At 39.5% G+C, this 20000-nt stretch overlaps 1 protein-coding gene across 1 annotated transcript in view; it reads right to left on the bottom strand.

Annotated features, from left to right (window-relative positions):
• Positions 1 to 20000, bottom strand: part of SCUBE2 (signal peptide, CUB domain and EGF like domain containing 2) — a 75523-nt gene that overhangs the window by 4211 nt on the left and 51312 nt on the right. The window contains exons 9-13 of the mRNA XM_056523106.1: positions 17267 to 17389; positions 17039 to 17155; positions 7611 to 7733; positions 5124 to 5240; positions 3824 to 3895 (exon numbers count right to left, since the gene is read on the bottom strand). Coding sequence (XP_056379081.1) covers positions 3824 to 3895; positions 5124 to 5240; positions 7611 to 7733; positions 17039 to 17155; positions 17267 to 17389 — 552 coding nt within the window. The remainder of the gene's footprint in view (positions 1 to 3823; positions 3896 to 5123; positions 5241 to 7610; positions 7734 to 17038; positions 17156 to 17266; positions 17390 to 20000) is intronic.

The raw sequence follows: 20000 nt of genomic DNA, 5'->3' as shown, positions 1-20000 counted from the left end.
GTTCCCAGCGCTGGCGCCAGCGTTCGGAACAGTTTGTTCAGAGTACCCCTTTAACTTTTCACTCCATTTTGAATAAAGTTTTACTTGTTTGATTGAAATTCCGTTTGACATACGGTTTACAATGTTAAGTCAATGCATACAGCAGGGCAAGGCTTTAACAATCGAGCACAGATCACACAGATCAATGTGGTTTTATGGAACACCATTGATCTGTATGAGGAATCAAATGATTCTTCCTGAAAGTCCCCTAAGGGGCCTTAAAGTGTAAAAAATATAAGTTTAAAAACACACACATTAACCCCTTCCTACAACAAAATCAAACCTATATAAGTAGGGTATCATTGTAATCGTAGGGATCTACAGAACAAAGATAAAGTGTCATTTTTACCGAAAAATGTACTGTGTAGAAACGGAAGCCTCCAAAAAATTTTCTTCAATTTTGTCGTATAATTTTTTTTCCGTTTCGCCATAGATTTTTTGGTAAAATGACTGACATCATTACAAAGTAGAATTGGTGGCACAAGAAAAAAAGTCTCATATGGTTTTTTAGGTGCAAAATTGAAAGGTTTAGGATTTTTAAGAGGTAAGGAGGGAAAAACAAAAGTGCAAAAACAGAAAAATGCTTGGTCCTTAAGGTGTTAGGATCCATTATTACCGTTCTTTTTCTTATAATGTACATTATTACCCAGTATTAAACTATTTTTTTTCATATCAACTGGATCCAGAAAGTTAAACAGATTTCTAAATTACTTCTATAAAAAAATCGTTATCCTTCCAGTACTTATCAGCTGCTGAAGTTGAGTTGTTTATTTCTGTCTCACCACAGTGCTCTCTGCTGACATCTCTGTCTGTCTCAGGAACTGTCCAGAGCAGGAGAGGTTTGCTATGGGGATTTGCTTCTACTCTGGACAGTTCCTCAGACAGACAGAGGTGACAACATGATCGATAGACTCCAGGACAGATCTCCAGCTACAGACTCCAGGACAGATCTACAACTACAGACTCCAGGACAGATCTACAACTACAGACTCCAGGACAGATCTACAACTACAGACTCCAGGACAGATCTACAGCTACAGACTCCAGGACAGATCTACAGCTACAGACTCCAGGACACCGACAGATCTACAGCTACAGACTCCAGGACAGATCTACAGCTACAGACTCCAGGACACCGACAGATCTACAACTACAGACTCCAGGACACGGACAGATCTACAGCTACAGACTCCAGGACACCGACAGATCTACAGCTACAGACTCCAGGACACCGACAGATCTACAACTACAGACTCCAGGACACGGACAGATCTACAGCTACAGACTCCAGGACACAGACAGATCTACAGCTACAGACTCCAGGACTGATCTACAGCTACAGACTCCAGGACACGGACAGATCTACAGCTACAGACTCCAGGACAAGGACAGATCTACAGCTACAGACTCCAGGACAAGGACAGATCTACAACTACAGACTCCAGGACAGATCTACAACTACAGACTCCAGGACAGATTTACAACTACAGACTCCAGGACAGATCTACAGCTACAGACTCCAGGACACCGACAGATCTACAGCTACAGACTCCAGGACAGATCTACAGCTACAGACTCCAGGACACCGACAGATCTACAACTACAGACTCCAGGACAGATCTACAGCTACAGACTCCAGGACACCGACAGATCTACAACTACAGACTCCAGGACACGGACAGATCTACAGCTACAGACTCCAGGACACAGACAGATCTACAACTACAGACTCCAGGACACGGACAGATCTACAGCTACAGACTCCAGGACACGGACTGATCTACAGCTACAGACTCCAGGACACGGACAGATCTACAGCTACAGACTCCAGGACACGGACAGATCTACAGCTACAGACTCCAGGACACCGACAGATCTACAACTACAGACTCCAGGACACGGACAGATCTACAGCTACAGACTCCAGGACACAGACAGATCTACAGCTACAGACTCCAGGACACGGACAGATCTACAGCTACAGACTCCAGGACACAGACAGATCTACAGCTACAGACTCCAGGACACAGACAGATCTACAGCTACAGACTCCAGGACACGGACAGATCTACAGCTACAGACTCCAGGACAAGGACAGATCTACAACTACAGACTCCAGGACAGATCTACAGCTACAGACTCCAGGACAGATCTACAACTACAGACTCCAGGACAGATCTACAACTACAGACTCCAGGACAGATCTACAGCTACAGACTCCAGGACACCGACAGATCTACAACTACAGACTCCAGGACACGGACAGATCTACAACTACAGACTCCAGGACAGATCTACAACTACAGACTCCAGGACAGATCTACAGCTACAGACTCCAGGACACCGACAGATCTACAGCTACAGACTCCAGGACTGATCTACAGCTACAGACTCCAGGACACCGACAGATCTACAACTACAGACTCCAGGACACGGACAGATCTACAGCTACAGACTCCAGGACACAGACAGATCTACAGCTACAGACTCCAGGACACGGACAGATCTACAGCTACAGACTCCAGGACAGATCTACAACTACAGACTCCAGGACAGATCTACAACTACAGACTCCAGGACAGATCTACAGCTACAGACTCCAGGACACCGACAGATCTACAACTACAGACTCCAGGACACGGACAGATCTACAGCTACAGACTCCAGGACACAGACAGATCTACAGCTACAGACTCCAGGACACAGACAGATCTACAGCTACAGACTCCAGGACACAGACAGATCTACAGCTACAGACTCCAGGACACAGACAGATCTACAGCTACAGACTCCAGGACACCGACAGATCTACAACTACAGACTCCAGGACAGATCTACAGCTACAGACTCCAGGACACGGACAGATCTACAGCTACAGACTCCAGGACACGGACAGATCTACAACTACAGACTCCAGGACACGGACAGATCTACAGCTACAGACTCCAGGACAGATCTACAGCTACAGACTCCAGGACACCGACAGATCTACAGCTACAGACTCCAGGACAGATCTACAGCTACAGACTCCAGGACACAGACAGATCTACAGCTACAGACTCCAGGACACAGACAGATCTACAGCTACAGACTCCAGGACACGGACAGATCTACAGCTACAGACTCCAGGACAGATCTACAGCTACAGACTCCAGGACACGGACAGATCTACAGCTACAGACTCCAGGACACGGACAGATCTACAGCTACAGACTCCAGGACTGATCTACAGCTACAGACTCCAGGACACGGACAGATCTACAGCTACAGACTCCAGGACACGGACAGATCTACAGCTACAGACTCCAGGACAGATCTACAGCTACAGACTCCAGGACAGATCTACAGCTACAGACTCCAGGACTGATCTACAACTTATCATGTCAGAAAATAATAACAATAGTTCAGATGTTGTGGAGGTTTCTGGATTTGCGGTGCTGCCGCTCTGTAACCTCTTATTTGTCTGTAGTCGTAGACTGTTGTGTCTGCCGAGGTGATCGCTATCCGGCTGCGTAGGAGGCTTCACATGACTGCTCTGTCTGTGTCCTCAGGGGATTCCTTACATCCTGACAGATCTAAGATTAACATAAGAAGTAATCTGCCGAGGGATCATCATCTGCGCAACAACACAGCGACCGCCGGAACACGTAATGTATGATTATAGAGGGTGGAGTCATTAAAACAAGTATAATATTATACGTACGTACGTATCACATCTGTAATGACACTGACGAATATTATAATACTCCTAAAAGCAATATATACAAGGATCGGGTTGTGTTACCTGAACTGTGCGTTTCATTGGACCTCAAGTTTTTCGCTTTGCCACAAATCACTGTGTAGGAATCCTGCAGACCTAATGGAGAAAAAAGCAATGTAATTTATGTATATAAGCAGAATAGTGAGTGCAGCTCTGGAGTATAATGCAGGATATAACTCAGGATCAGTACAGGATAAGTAATGTAATGTATGTACACAGTGACCCCACCAGCAGAATAGTGAGTACAGCTCTGGAGTATAATACAGGATATAACTCAGGATCAGTACAGGATAAGTAATGTAATGTATGTACACAGTGACCTCCCCAGCAGAATAGTGAGTACAGCTCTGGAGTATAATACAGGATATAACTCAGGATCAGTACAGGATAAGTAATGTAATGTATGTACACAGTGATCTCACCAGCAGAATAGTGAGTACAGCTCTGGAGTATAATACAGGATATAACTCAGGATCAGTACAGGATAAGTAATGTCATGTATGTACACAGTGAGCTCACCAGCAGAATAGTGATTACAGCTCTGGAGTATAATACAGGATATAACTCAGGGATCAGTACAGGATAAGTAATGTAATGTATGTACACAGTGACCCCACCAGCAGAATAGTGAGTGCAGCTCTGGAGTATAATACAGGATATAACTCAGGATCAGTACAGGATAAGTAATGTAATGTATGCACACAGTGATCTCACCAGCAGAATAGTGAGTGCAGCTCTGGAGTATAATACAGGATATAACTCAGGATCAGTACAGGATAAGTAATGTAATGTATGTGCACAGTGACCTCACCAGCAGAATAGTGAGTACAGCTCTGGAGTATAATACAGGATATATATCAGGATCAGTACAGGATAACTAATGTAATGTATGTACACAGTGACCTCACCAGCAGAATAGTGAGTACAGCTCTGGAGTATAATACAGGATATAACTCAGGATCAGTACAGGATAAGTAATGTATGTACACAGTGACCTCACCAGCAGAATAGTGAGTACAGCTCTGGGGTATAATACAGGATATAACTCAGGATCAGTGCAGGATAAGTAATGTAATGTATGTACACAGTGACCTCACCAGCAGAATAGTGAGTACAGCTCTGGAGTATAATACAGGATATAACTCAGGATCAGTACAGGATAAGTAATGTAATGTATGTACACAGTGACCTCACCAGCAGAATAGTGAGTACAGCTCTGGAGTATAATACAGGATATAACTCAGGATCAGTACAGGATAAGTAATGTAATGTATGTACACAGTGACCTCACCAGCAGAATAGTGAGTACAGCTCTGACACTTACCAGGAACATTGTAGACGTGGGAAGGGCAGTTTATGATGCAGCGCTCGCTTCCACCATTCTTTATACATTGCAGAACGGCCTTTTGGGGAACAGAGTCCGATATGAGGTTCTCCACCTCTGAGCAAGATAAAAGCACAAATCCAAATGGGGAACATACAATATAGGAGAATCAAATATGTCGTTTTTCTAAAACTGAAACCATAGAAGACAATGTTCTAACCAATTAATACAAATATGCAGTGAAATTCCTACATTACTGCAAACACTATGGAGTGGATAAAAGTAATATTTATGATAATAATAAGTAATAATGTACATTGTATCATGTATACATGATATAAAAAAAAGGAAAAAAACAAATTTAAATAATACTAATTAATTCAAATAATACTAATAAAATAGAAAAATGATAAAATACTACTAATAATAGTAATAATAAAATACAAATAAAATAAAAAATAATAAATAATAATACTAATAAAATAAAATAGATAAATACAAATAAAATGAATAAATTATCCAAATACAATATTGTAAAAATACAAATAAAATATAATAATAATAATAATGATAATAAATCACAAAAAAATTCTTAAAATAATAATGAAATATATTATGAATAATAAAAATAATAATAAATACTAATAAAATAATCTAAAAATAATAATGAAATAAATTATAAAATAAAATAATAATAATATACTAAATATAAATAAAAGAATAATATACTAAATAATACAAATAAAATAATAAAAATACAAATAAAATAATAATAAAATTAATGAATTATGCAAATACAATAATAATAGTAAAATAAAAATAGTAAAAATAATAATAAAATATAATGATGATGATGAAGATGATGATAATAATAATAAATACAAATAATGTAAAAATAATAATGAAATATTATAATATGAATAATAATAAAATCAAATAAAATAATGTAAAAATAATAATGAAATATATTATAAAAGAAAATAGAATAATAAAATAATAAATAATAATAGAAATAAAATAATAAATAATAAAATTAATGAATTATGCAAACACAGTCATAATAGTAAAAGTAAAAATAGTAAAATAAAAATAGTAAAAATAATAATAAATATAATGATGATGATAATAATAATTACAAATAATTTAAAAATAATCATGAAATATTATAATAATATGAATAATAATAATAAATTCAAATGAAATAATGTAAAAATCATAATGAAATATTATAAAATAATAATAGAATAATAATAATATAGTAAATAATAAATACAAATAAAATAATATTAATAAATAAATAAAATTAATGAATTATGCAAATACAATAATAGTAAAAGTAAAAATAGTAAAAATAATAAAATATAATGATGATGATAATAATAATTACAAATAATGTAAAAATAATAATAATGAATTATAATAATATGAATAATAATAATAAATTCAAATGAAATAATGTACAAATAATAATGAAATATATTATAAAATAAAATAATAATAGAATAATAATAATAATATAGTAACTAATACAAATAAAATAATAATAATAATAATTATAAATAAAATTAATGAATTATGCAAATACAATAATATTAAAAGTAAAAATAGTCAAATAAAAATAGTAAAAATAATAATAAAATATAATGATGATGATAAAAATAATAAAAATTACAAATAAAATAATGTAAAAATAATAATGATATATAATAAAAAGAAGAAGATAAATAATAATAATAATAAATAATAATAATATAAATAAAATAATACAAAAGTAACAACAGTGTCTATTATACTAGTGTTCAGTACATCAGCAGGGACTCACCTCCTGGGATGGGCTGTGGGAAATATCATTACGCAAATCAGTATTTACAACAAATAAGTCAGTAAAAGGCGCAAGGTTGATGGCTTATGCGCGGTTAGTGTCGCCTGCGGAGGCCGGCAGGGGTCACAGAATACAGCGGAGCTGGACATTCCGGCCTGGTAAATAATAACATATTTGATCCGGAGTCATAAGTCGGGAACAATGGTCAGAACTGAACCGGCACCGAGGACTGTATGGAGCCATTGTTGACATCTGGGGTTGGACATGGCGGTATTGCATCGCTAAAAGGTTACGGCAAAGCCTTTATTTCTATAGACTCTATTGTGCGGCAGGGGGGGGGGTGTCGTGTCATTGTGTCAGCGGAGGAATTTGTGGGTCAGGATTTTAACCTACTCTGTCCTGAGCTGACACCGTGTTCTGCGTCCGCTGTAGACGTGACTCCCAGCATGCACTGCGCAGGTAGAGCGCTGAGTGAGTACGGCACAAGGGACGGCAGTAATGGAGAGCAGCACACGCAACAAACATACAAGACGGGAGACACAGCGACACACATGAAGTATCTCCTGTTATCTATTTCTTTATGGAAACCCCATAAGAGATGACGTCACACAGACAGGACATGTCCAGAAGATGGAGGGGGATGGACGATGGCCGCCGCGTCTTACCCACACAGTCCTTGCGGTTCCAGTGTAACTTGAAGCGGGGGGGACACTGGCAGTAGAAGTCCCCCGCTGTATTCACACACGTGTGCTCACAGCCGCCATTGTTCATGCTGCATTCATTCACGTCTGGAAAAAGAGAGAAGAGAAGAAGCTTCAAAACTCCTTTCCTAAAACACTCTGTGCTGCTGGGGACACTGCTCCTTTCACTATGTCTGGGTTTCCCAACTAGGATGCCTCCAGCTGTTGCAAAACTACAATTCCCAGTATGCCCAGACAGCCAAAGGCTGTCCGGGCACAGTGGTAGTTGTAGTTTTGCAACAGCTGGAGGCACCCTGGTTGGGAAACACTGAACTATGTAATCATCATCCTGTAACAAACACCTCTGTGAAATACTCTGCACTGCTGTGATCTCTGCTCCTCACTATATATATATATATATAACACTCCTCTCCTGTAATACTCTGCACTGCTGTGGTCTCTGCTCCTCACTATATATATATATAATCATATAACACTCCTCTCCTGTAATACTCTGCACTGCTGTGATCTCTGCTCCTCACTATATATATATAATCATATAACACTCCTCTCCTGTAATACTCTGCACTGCTGTGGTCTCTGCTCCTCACTATATATATATATAATCATATAACACTCCTCTCCTGTAATACTCTGCACTGCTGTGGTCTCTGCTCCTCACTATATATATATCATATAACCCTCCTCTCCTGTAATACTCTGCACTGCTGTGGTCTCTGCTCCTCACTATATATATATATATATATATATATATATATATATAATCATATAACACTCCTCTCCTGTAATACTCTGCACTGCTGTGATCTCTGCTCCTCACTATATATATATAATCATATAACACTCCTCTCCTGTAATACTCTGCACTGCTGTGGTCTCTGCTCCTCACTATATATATATATCATATAACACTCCTCTCCTGTAATACTCTGCACTGCTGTGATCTCTGCTCCTCACTATATATATATATAATCATATAACACTCCTCTCCTGTATACTCTGCACTGCTGTGATCTCTGCTCCTCACTATATATATATATAATCATATAACACTCCTCTCCTGTAATACTCTGCACTGCTGTGGTCTCTGCTCCTCACTATATATATATATAATCATATAACACTCCTCTCCTGTATACTCTGCACTGCTGTGGTCTCTGCTCCTCACTATATATATATAATCATATAACACTCCTCTCCTGTAATACTCTGCACTGCTGTGGTCTCTGCTCCTCACTATATATATATATATATCATATAACACTCCTCTCCTGTAATACTCTGCACTGCTGTGAGCTCTGCTCCTCACTATATATATATATATATATCATATAACACTCCTCTCCTGTAATACTCTGCACTGCTGTGGTCTCTGCTCCTCACTATATATATATATAATCATATAACCCTCCTCTCCTGTAATACTCTGCACTGCTGTGGTCTCTGCTCCTCACTATATATATAATCATATAACACTCCTCTCCTGTAATACTCTGCACTGCTGTGGTCTCTGCTCCTCACTATATATATATAATCATATAACACTCCTCTCCTGTAATACTCTGCACTGCTGTGGTCTCTGCTCCTCACTATATATATATATATAACACTCCTCTCCTGTAATACTCTGCACTGCTGTGGTCTCTGCTCCTCACTATATATATATATATATATATATATATATATATATATATAATCATATAACACTCCTCTCCTGTAATACTCTGCACTGCTGTGGTCTCTGCTCCTCACTATATATATATATAATCATATATCACTCCTCTCCTGTATACTCTGCTCTGCTGTGGTCTCTGCTCCTCACTATATATATATATATATATATATATATAATCATATAACACTTCTCTCCTGTAATACTCTGCACTGCTGTGGTCTCTGCTCCTCACTATATATATATATATAATCATATAACACTCCTCTCCTGTAATACTCTGCACTGCTGTGATCTCTGCTCCTCACTATATATATATAATCATATAACACTCCTCTCCTGTAATACTCTGCACTGCTGTGGTCTCTGCTCCTCACTATATATATATATATATATATATATATATAAAATCATATAACACTCCTCTCCTGTAATACTCTGCACTGCTGTGGTCTCTGCTCCTCACTATATATATATATATATATATATATATAATCATATAACACTCCTCTCCTGTAATACTCTGCACTGCTGTGATCTCTGCTCCTCACTATATATATATAATCATATAACACTCCTCTCCTGTAATACTCTGCACTGCTGTGGTCTCTGCTCCTCACTATATATATATATAATCATATAACACTCCTCTCCTGTATACTCTGCACTGCTGTGGTCTCTGCTCCTCACTATATATATAATCATATAACACTCCTCTCCTGTAATACTCTGCACTGCTGTGGTCTCTGCTCCTCACTATATATATATATATATCATATAACACTCCTCTCCTGTAATACTCTGCACTGCTGTGGTCTCTGCTCCTCACTATATATATAATCATATAACACTCCTCTCCTGTAATACTCTGCACTGCTGTGATCTCTGCTCCTCACTATATATATATATATATATATATATATATATATAAAATCATATAACACTCCTCTCCTGTAATACTCTGCACTGCTGTGATCTCTGCTCCTCACTATATATATATATCATATAACACTCCTCTCCTGTAATACTCTGCACTGCTGTGGTCTCTGCTCCTCACTATATATATATATAATCATATAACACTCCTCTCCTGTATACTCTGCACTGCTGTGGTCTCTGCTCCTCACTATATATATAATCATATAACACTCCTCTCCTGTAATACTCTGCACTGCTGTGATCTCTGCTCCTCACTATATATATATATATATATATATATATATAAAATCATATAACACTCCTCTCCTGTAATACTCTGCACTGCTGTGATCTCTGCTCCTCACTATATATATATAATCATATAACACTCCTCTCCTGTAATACTCTGCACTGCTGTGGTCTCTGCTCCTCACTATATATATATATATCATATAACACTCCTCTCCTGTAATACTCTGCACTGCTGTGGTCTCTGCTCCTCACTATATATATATATAATCATATAACCCTCCTCTCCTGTAATACTCTGCACTGCTGTGGTCTCTGCTCCTCACTATATATATATATAATCATATATCACTCCTCTCCTGTATACTCTGCACTGCTGTGGTCTCTGCTCCTCACTATATATATATAATCATATAACACTCCTCTCCTGTAATACTCTGCACTGCTGTGGTCTCTGCTCCTCACTATATATATATATAATCATATAACACTCCTCTCCTGTAATACTCTGCACTGCTGTGGTCTCTGCTCCTCACTATATATATATATATATAATCATATAACACTCCTCTCCTGTAATACTCTGCACTGCTGTGGTCTCTGCTCCTCACTATATATATATATAATCATATATCACTCCTCTCCTGTATACTCTGCACTGCTGTGGTCTCTGCTCCTCACTATATATATATAATCATATAACACTCCTCTCCTGTAATACTCTGCACTGCTGTGGTCTCTGCTCCTCACTATATATATATATAATCATATATCACTCCTCTCCTGTATACTCTGCACTGCTGTGGTCTCTGCTCCTCACTATATATATATAATCATATAACACTCCTCTCCTGTAATACTCTGCACTGCTGTGGTCTCTGCTCCTCACTATATATATATATAATCATATAACACTCCTCTCCTGTAATACTCTGCACTGCTGTGGTCTCTGCTCCTCACTATATATATATATAATCATATAACACTCCTCTCCTGTAATACTCTGCACTGCTGTGGTCTCTGCTCCTCACTATATATATATATATCATATAACACTCCTCTCCTGTAATACTCTGCACTGCTGTGGTCTCTGCTCCTCACTATATATATATATAATCATATAACACTCCTCTCCTGTAATACTCTGCACTGCTGTGGTCTCTGCTCCTCACTATATATATATATAACACTCCTCTCCTGTAATACTCTGCACTGCTGTGATCTCTGCTCCTCACTATATATATATATATATATCATATAACACTCCTCTCCTGTAATACTCTGCACTGCTGTGGTCTCTGCTCCTCACTATATATATATATATATATATATATATATATATATATATATATATCATATAACACTCCTCTCCTGTAATACTCTGCACTGCTGTGGTCTCTGCTCCTCACTATATATATATATATATAATCATATAACACTCCTCTCCTGTAATACTCTGCACTGCTGTGGTCTCTGCTCCTCACTATATATATATATATATATCATATAACACTCCTCTCCTGTAATACTCTGCACTGCTGGGTGTATGGTATGTAGTGTTCCCCTTTAAGTCTCCCATTGAACAGGCGCCAGGTTTCCCCACCAGTTTTTTGGAGTAAGTTTGCTGAATATTTTCGGGAGCGGACACATCACTCCGCGCCGTTCCGTCAACAAGGAATATTTTCACATCCCCCAGAACTTTCCGGCTGCCAACAATCGGCTGAATAAATTGCAGTGAGGTTTCTCGCGCCGCAGGGAACCACTTGGCATCAGGGAGACGTATTTTTGGCGTTTTATGATTTCACGGTGGTTAGACGCCGCACCACAAAAGTCTACAGTGCGGTCACCGTGATACTTTAATTCTGAGAGGGTGCGATACCCAAGGTTTAACCCCATAATGGAAGGGAAGAGTGTCAGATTATTACACACACATAGTGATATATCCTGCAGATTATTACACCTCTGACCTCTACAGATCTGCAGAACATCGCTCTGTCCTCTCTACCTCCTCATACAAAGTGATATATCCTGCAGATTATTACACCTCTGACCTCTCTACAGATCTGCAGAACATCGCTCTGTCCTCTCTACCTCCTGATACATAGTGATATATCCTGCAGATTATTACTCCTCTGACCTCTCTACAGATCTGCAGAACATCGCTCTGTCCTCTCTACCTCCTGATACATAGTGATATATCCTGCAGACTATTACACCTCTGACCTCTCTACAGATCTGCAGAACATCGCTCTGTCCTCTCTACCTCCTGATATATAGTGATATATCCTGCAGATTATTACCTCTGACCTCTCTACAGATCTGCAGAACATCGCTCTGTCCTCTCTACTTCCCGATACATAGTGATATATCCTGCAGATTATTACACCTCTGACCTCTCTACAGATCTGCAGAACATCGCTCTGTCCTCTCTACCTCCTGATATATAGTGATATATCCTGCAGATTATTACCTCTGACCTCTGTACAGATCTGCAGAACATCGCTCTGTCCTCTCTACTTCCTGATACATAGTGATATATCCTGCAGATTATTACACCTCTGACCTCTCTACAGATCTGCAGAACATCGCTCTGTCCTCTCTACCTCCTGATACATAGTGATATATCCTGCAGATTATTACACCTCTGACCTCTCTACAGATCTGCAGAACATCGCTCTGTCCTCTCTACCTCCTGATACATAGTGATATATCCTGCAGATTATTACACCTCTGACCTCTACAGATCTGCAGAACATCGCTCTGTCCTCTCTACCTCCTGATACATAGTGATATATCCTGCAGATTATTACACCTCTGACCTCTCTACAGATCTGCAGAACATCGCTCTGTCCTCTCTACCTCCTGATACATAGTGATATATCCTGCAGATTATTACACCTCTGACCTCTCTACAGATCTGCAGAGCATCGCTCTGTCCTCTCTACCTCCTCATACATAGTGATATATCCTGCAGATTATTACACCTCTGACCTCTCTACAGATCTGCAGAACATCGCTCTGTCCTCTCTACCTCCTGATACATAGTGATATATCCTGCAGATTATTACACCTCTGACCTCTCTACAGATCTGCAGAACATCGCTCTGTCCTCTCTACCTCCTCATACATAGTGATATATCCTGCAGATTATTACACCTCTGACCTCTCTACAGATCTGCAGAACATCGCTCTGTCCTCTCTACCTCCTGATACATAGTGATATATCCTGCAGATTATTACACCTCTGACCTCTCTACAGATCTGCAGAACATCGCTCTGTCCTCTCTACCTCCTGATACATAGTGATATATCCTGCAGATTATTACACCTCTGACCTCTCTACAGATCTGCAGAGCATCGCTCTGTCCTCTCTACCTCCTGATACATAGTGATATATCCTGCAGATTATTACCCCTCTAGAGATCTGCAGCAGCAGTATTTGTTGACGCCCCCCCCCCCGGCTGTAGACAGTGACATCACAGCTGCCTGTGTATACGGGCGGACAGCGGGGAATGAACCTCAGGGGGAGATAATGTGTCACCCTCCAGTGAATCGGCGGCTCGCACCAGTATAATACCCTCAGTGTAGCTTCTCCTGCACAGACAGCCGCCCCGGAGTCAGGTATAAATAGCCGACGTTTACCCAGAGACGCCGCTCATCACGCGGCTTACAGGAAACTCTCCGGGCACGGTGGGATCGGGCGCTGTCTGAGAATTGTCTGGGATCAGCATGGTGGACAGGGTGCGGACTCCAGGGCGCTAACACTAAATGGTAACTAAAACAAGTGGAATCAGGGAAACTACAAGTCTCAGCATGCACTGAAGACTAGGTAGGTGATGGATATGAAGGGATTCTCCTGTATTTGACCACTTATCGTTAACAGATTTATTTAATCAGGAGTCGTCCCAAAAGATTGGAAATTAGCAAATGTCGTCCCCATTCATAAGAAAGGTAACAGGGAGGGATCAGGTGACTATAGGCCAGTAAGTCTGACATTAATAAAGGAAACAACTAAAAGATAGGACTGTGGGACATCTAAAATCCCAGGGATTGCAAGATGGAAAATAACATGGGTTTACTTCAGGGAGATCATGTGATTTATCTTATTGATTTTTTTTTTTGATTGGGTGACTAAAATAGATGGCGGAGTACCCTTTTAAGAATGCATGGGATAGGCATAAGGCTGTCCTTCATATAAGATAGGGATAGGTAAAAGGCTATCATTCATATAAGATAGGGATAGGTAAAAGGCTATCCTTCATATAAGATAGGGATAGGTAAAAGGCTATCCTTCATATAAGATAGGGATAGGTATAAGGCTATCCTTCATATAAGATAGAGATAGGTATAAGGCTATCCTTCATATAAGATAGGGATAGGTATAAGGCTATCCTTCATATAAGATAGGGATAGGTATAAGGCTATCCTTCATATAAGATAGAGATAGGTATAAGGCTATCCTTCATATAAGATAGGGATAGGTATAAGGCTATCCTTCATATAAGATAGGGATAGGTATAAGGCTGTCCTTCATATAAGATAGGGATAGGTAAAAGGCTATCCTTCATATAAGATAGGGATAGGTATAAGGCTATCCTTCATATAAGATAGAGATAGGTATAAGGCTATCCTTCATATAAGATAGGGATAGGTATAAGGCTATCCTTCATATAAGATAGAGATAGGTATAAGGCTATCCTTCATATAAGATAGGGATAGGCATAAGACTATCCTTCATATAAGATAGGGATAGGTATAAGGCTATCCTCCATATAATATAGAGATAGGTATAAGGCTATCCTTCATATAAGATAGAGTCAGGTATAAGGCTATTCTTCATATAAGATAGGGGTAAGTATAAGGCTATCCTTCATATAAGATAGAGATAGGTATAAGGCTATCCTTCATATAAGATAGAGATAGGTATAAGGCTATCCTTCATATAAGATAGGGATAGGTATAAGGCTATCCTTCATATAAGATAGAGTCAGGTATAAGGCTATTCTTCATATAAGATAGGGGTAAGTATAAGGCTATCCTCCATATAAGATAGAGATAGGTATAAGGCTATCCTTCATATAAGATAGAGATAGGTATAAGGCTATCCTTCATATAAGATAGAGATAGGTATAAGGCTATTCTTCATATAAGATAGGGATAGGTATAAGGCTATCCTTCATATAAGATAGGGATAGGTATAAGGCTATCCTTCATATAAGATAGGGATAGGTATAAGGCTATCCTTCATATAAGATAGAGTCAGGTATAAGGCTCCTTCATATAAGATAGAGATAGGTATAAGGCTATCCTTCATATAAGATAGGGATAGGTATAAGGCTATCCTTCATATAAGATAGAGTCAGGTATAAGGCTATTCTTCATATAAGATAGGGATAGGTATAAGGCTATCCTTCATATAAGATAGGGATAGGTAAAAGGCTATCCTCCATATAAGATAGGGGTAAGTATAAGGCTATCCTTCATATAAGATAGAGATAGGTATAAGGCTATCCTTCATATAAGATAGGGATAGGTATAAGGCTATCCTTCATATAAGATAGGGATAGGTATAAGGCTGTCCTTCATATAAGATAGGGATAGGTAAAAGGCTATCCTTCATATAAGATAGGGATAGGTATAAGGCTATCCTTCATATAAGATAGAGATAGGTATAAGGCTATCCTTCATATAAGATAGGGATAGGTATAAGGCTATCCTTCATATAAGATAGAGATAGGTATAAGGCTATCCTTCATATAAGATAGGGATAGGCATAAGACTATCCTTCATATAAGATAGGGATAGGTATAAGGCTATCCTCCATATAAGATAGAGATAGGTATAAGGCTATCCTTCATATAAGATAGAGTCAGGTATAAGGCTATTCTTCATATAAGATAGGGGTAAGTATAAGGCTATCCTTCATATAAGATAGAGATAGGTATAAGGCTATCCTTCATATAAGATAGAGATAGGTATAAGGCTATCCTTCATATAAGATAGGGATAGGTATAAGGCTATCCTTCATATAAGATAGAGTCAGGTATAAGGCTATTCTTCATATAAGATAGGGGTAAGTATAAGGCTATCCTCCATATAAGATAGAGATAGGTATAAGGCTATCCTTCATATAAGATAGAGATAGGTATAAGGCTATCCTTCATATAAGATAGAGATAGGTATAAGGCTATTCTTCATATAAGATAGGGATAGGTATAAGGCTATCCTTCATATAAGATAGGGATAGGTATAAGGCTATCCTTCATATAAGATAGGGATAGGTATAAGGCTATCCTTCATATAAGATAGAGTCAGGTATAAGGCTCCTTCATATAAGATAGAGTCAGGTATAAGGCTATTCTTCATATAAGATAGGGATAGGTATAAGGCTATCCTTCATATAAGATAGGGATAGGTATAAGGCTATCCTTCATATAAGATAGGGGTAAGTATAAGGCTATCCTTCATATAAGATAGGGACAAGGACTATTGATAATATTCAGAACATTGGGCAGACTAGGCTCTCATCTGCGACACACTCTATGTTTCTTACCTCCACAGTGGGTCAGTCCGTACAGCGTGTACCCCCGGTCACATGTGCAGGCGAAGGATCCCAGGTAGTTCACGCAGTTGTGATCACACGTCCGCTCGAAGGAGCATTCATCCACATCTATAAGAGGATAGCCAGCACTTAGGACTCCATCACAGCTGTCACCTCTGTGTCTCCCCATGCTGGGAGTTGTAGTTCTGGTCAGGTTGTGTCAGTGATGGTCGTACCTACCTTGGCAGGACTTCTCGTCTGTCAGCAGTTTGTACCCCGTCTTACAGCTGCAGTCGAAGCTGCCCACCGTGTTCTTACAGAAGTGATCGCACCCCCCGTTGTGGCTCTGACATTCATCGATATCTGCAACAAAGACAAGTGGGAGGTCACACCGGGGAGACAGGACGGCACTGACAGCGTCACATGACTATAATATGGCCGAGACATAAATCATTGGGCGATGATCACACTCGTGTCGGGGGAGGGGGGGGGGTGTCCTTCAGCCGTGTTTCACATATTATTATAGCCTATGGGTGATGGACACCATTATAGCCTATGGGTGATGGACACCATTATAGCCTATGGGTGATGGACACCATTATAGCCTATGGGTGATGGATACCATTATAGCCTATGGGTGATGTCATTATAGACTATGGGTGATGGATACCATTATAGCCTATGGGTGACAGATACCATTATAGCCAATGGGTGATTGATACCATTATAGCCTATGGGTGATTGATACCATTATAGCCTATGGGTGACGGATACCATTATAGCCTATGGGTGATTGATACCATTATAGCCTATGGGTGGCGGATACCATTATAGCCTATGGGTGATGGACACCATTATAGCCTATGCGTGATGGATACCATTATAGCCTATGGGTGATGGATACCATTATGGCCAGTGGGTGATGGATACCATTATAGCCAGTGGGTGATGGATACCATTATAGCCTATGGGTGATGTCATTATAGCCTATGGGTGACAGATACCATTATAGCCTATGGGTGACAGATACCATTATAGCCTATGGGTGATGGATACCATTATAGCCTATGGGTGATGGATACCATTATAGCCTATGGGTGATTGATATCATTATAGCCTATGGGTGATGGATACCATTATAGCCTATGGGTGATGGATACCATTATAGCCTATGGGTGATGGATACCATTATAGCCTATGGGTGATGTCATTATAGCCTATGGGTGACAGATACAATTACAGCCTATGGGTGACAGATACAATTACAGCCTATGGGTGATGGATACCATTATAGCCTATGGATGATGGATACCATTATAGCCTATGGGTGATGTCATTATAGCCTAAGGGTGACAGATACAATTACAGCCTATGGGTGACAGTTACAATTACAGCCTATGGGTGATGGATACCATTATAGCCTATGGGTGATGGATACCATTATAGCCTATGGGTGATGGATACCATTATAGCCTATGGTTGATGGATACCATTATAGCCTATGGGTGATGTCATTATAGCCTATGGGTGATGGATACCATTACAGCCTATGGGTGATGGATACCATTATAGCCTATGGGTGATGGATACCATTATAGCCTATGGGTGATGTCATTATAGCCTAAGGGTGACAGATACAATTACAGCCTATGGGTGATGGATACCATTATAGCCTATGGGTGATGGATACCATTACAGCCTATGGGTGATGGATACCATTATAGCCTATGGGTGATGGATACCATTATAGCCTATGGGTGATGTCATTATAGCCTATGGGTGACAGATACAATTACAGCCTATGGGTGATGGATACCATTATAGCCTATGGGTGATGGATACCATTATAGCCTATGGGTGATGGATACCATTATAGCCTATGGGTGATGGATACCATTATAGCCTATGGGTGATGTCATTATAGCCTATGGGTGACAGATACAATTACAGCCTATGGGTGACAGATACAATTACAGCCTATGGGTGATGGATACCATTATAGCCTATGGGTGATGGATACCATTATAGCCTATGGGTGATGTCATTATAGCCTATGGGTGACAGATACAATTACAGCCTATGGGTGACAGATACAATTACAGCCTATGGGTGATGGATACCATTATAGCCTATGGGTGATGGATACCATTATAGCCTATGGGTGATGTCATTATAGCCTAAGGGTGACAGATACAATTACAGCCCATGGGTGACAGATACAATTACAGCCTATGGGTGATGGATACCATTATAGCCTATGGGTGATGGATACCATTATAGCCTATGGGTGATGGATACCATTATAGCCTATGGGTGATGGATACCATTATAGCCTATGGGTGATGGATACCATTATAGCCTATGGGTGATGGATACCATTATAGCCTATGGGTGATGGATACCATTATAGCCTATGGGTGATGGATACCATTATAGCCTATGGGTGATGGATACCATTATAGCCTATGGGTGATGGATACCATTATAGCCTATGGTTGATGGATACCATTATAGCCTATGGGTGATGTCATTATAGCCTATGGGTGATGGATACCATTACAGCCTATGGGTGATGGATACCATTATAGCCTATGGGTGATGGACACCATTATAGCCTATGGGTGATGTCATTATAGCCTAAGGGTGACAGATACAATTACAGCCTATGGTGACAGATACAATTACAGCCTATGGGTGATGGATACCATTATAGCCTATGGGTGATGGATACCATTATAGCCTATGGGTGATGGATACCATTATAGCCTATGGGTGATGTCATTATAGCCTAAGGGTGACAGATACAATTACAGCCTATGGGTGACAGATACAATTACAGCCTATGGGTGACAGATACAATTACAGCCTATGGGTGATGGATACCATTATAGCCTATGGGTGATGGATACCATTATAGCCTATGGTGATGGATACCATTATAGCCTATGGGTGATGGATACCATTATAGCCTATG

The sequence above is a fragment of the Hyla sarda genome, chromosome 6 (assembly GCF_029499605.1).
Source record: "Hyla sarda isolate aHylSar1 chromosome 6, aHylSar1.hap1, whole genome shotgun sequence".
NCBI lineage: Eukaryota > Metazoa > Chordata > Amphibia > Anura > Hylidae > Hyla > Hyla sarda.
The sequence above is the reverse complement of the archived record's forward strand: the minus strand, read 5'-3'. Positions and strand labels throughout refer to the sequence as shown.